Source organism: Penaeus monodon, chromosome 27 (assembly GCF_015228065.2).
Source record: "Penaeus monodon isolate SGIC_2016 chromosome 27, NSTDA_Pmon_1, whole genome shotgun sequence".
Lineage (NCBI taxonomy): Eukaryota > Metazoa > Arthropoda > Malacostraca > Decapoda > Penaeidae > Penaeus > Penaeus monodon.
Genome location: NC_051412.1, coordinates 21,404,721 through 21,406,021, shown reverse-complemented (window position 1 = coordinate 21,406,021; position 1,301 = coordinate 21,404,721). Strand labels below are relative to the sequence as shown.

Genomic DNA, 1,301 nt, shown 5'->3' with positions numbered 1-1,301 from the left:
GCGAGTCCACTTCGTGTTTTCCGACGAATCGGAGCAAGACGACTTCGTGTCCGAGTTTTCCGAAAAGGACGATTTGGAGTCAGACGTCTCCGAGTAGGAGGTTCTGACGTCGGATATGCTGCCGCAGTGGCTGCCGGTGCCACGCCCGCTGTCACCACACTCTTCCCTGGCGGTCGCTTGTTCCTCCGCGACCGAGGTAAGTCTGGATCTGAGAAACGCATACGGAAACTGCCCTTTCTTGGTCGTCTTATCACCGTCATTCGCCTTGAGTTCACACTCGCCTTCGCCCAGGTCCCCCGCCTCCGCCCCGCCGTCCCCTCCCGCGCCCTCCCTCGCCTCCCCTCTGCCCAGGACGTCCATGCCCGCCTCCAGCGCCGGCAGGTGGGACGTGGAGGCGCTCCTGAACAGCACCGTCCCCTTCGCACTCACTGGCTCGCGGTCCATGTCCTTGAGCGACTCGTACACATTGTCCGGGTCGTCCGCCGCGGCGGTCTTCGGGCTGCCGCCGGCGGAGCTCGCTTCGGGCGCCGCCTTGGCGACCCTCGGCGCCGGCGGGAGGTCCTCCAGGTCCTTCGCCGAGTCCCAGCTGCGGGATCGCCGGAACAGGTTTCGGATGCTCTCCACGCGGTCCACCTTGGCTCGGCGGGGCTGGCGGGCGCCGGTGGGGGCGGCGTCCTTAGCGCCCGACGTCGGCGTCTCCGCTTCTTTGTTGGGCCGCCAGTTCCTCCGGCGGGTGCGTGTGGAGCCCAGGGGGAAGTGGATGTGCTCCTTGCTCTCCCCGCGGGTCAGCTGCTCCAGCTTCTTGCCCATCTTCTTCCCCCATGTTGAGAACCCTGAGGACAAAGAAGAAGCACGAAATGAACACAGGCTGCACATCGACTGAGAGATTGCAGAATCAATACCAAAGAAACAAACAGAAGGGCCGAGCGCGCAATCCCACTCCCGAACGCGCCGTGTGTATAAAATACTGAGGGTCCCGCTAGGAGTACCAAGCCGGTATCACCATGGTCAAGAGCGGCCTCGGGCCACGATTACATCAGGCCGTGAAACAGGTTTATTGTAGCAGGGCCGTCTTCGCGTAACGTACACGCACCGTATGCTTGGTTTTGGATACGCGGAGTAGAAGCAAGTGTATTGTAACGAAGTAAGAAGCGATAAGTAACTCCCCGTGCCGTACTCGAATACTTGACTCGAGGAATCTTGTAACGTGTGCAGATACAACCGCAAAATACCTCTTCGCGTAGACGACTTGCCTCGGGGAACTGCAAACCGCAAAGTGTATCGCTTAAATACACGCAGTA

At 60.7% G+C, this 1,301-nt stretch overlaps 1 protein-coding gene across 1 annotated transcript in view; it reads right to left on the bottom strand.

Moving 5' to 3' along the window:
- Positions 1 to 1,301, bottom strand: part of LOC119590450 — a gene marked incomplete at its 3' end in the record, with an annotated part of 65,850 nt that continues 64,549 nt past the window's right edge. The window contains 1 exon segment of the mRNA XM_037939111.1: positions 1 to 833. Within this exon segment, the coding sequence (XP_037795039.1) occupies positions 1 to 833 (833 nt within the window).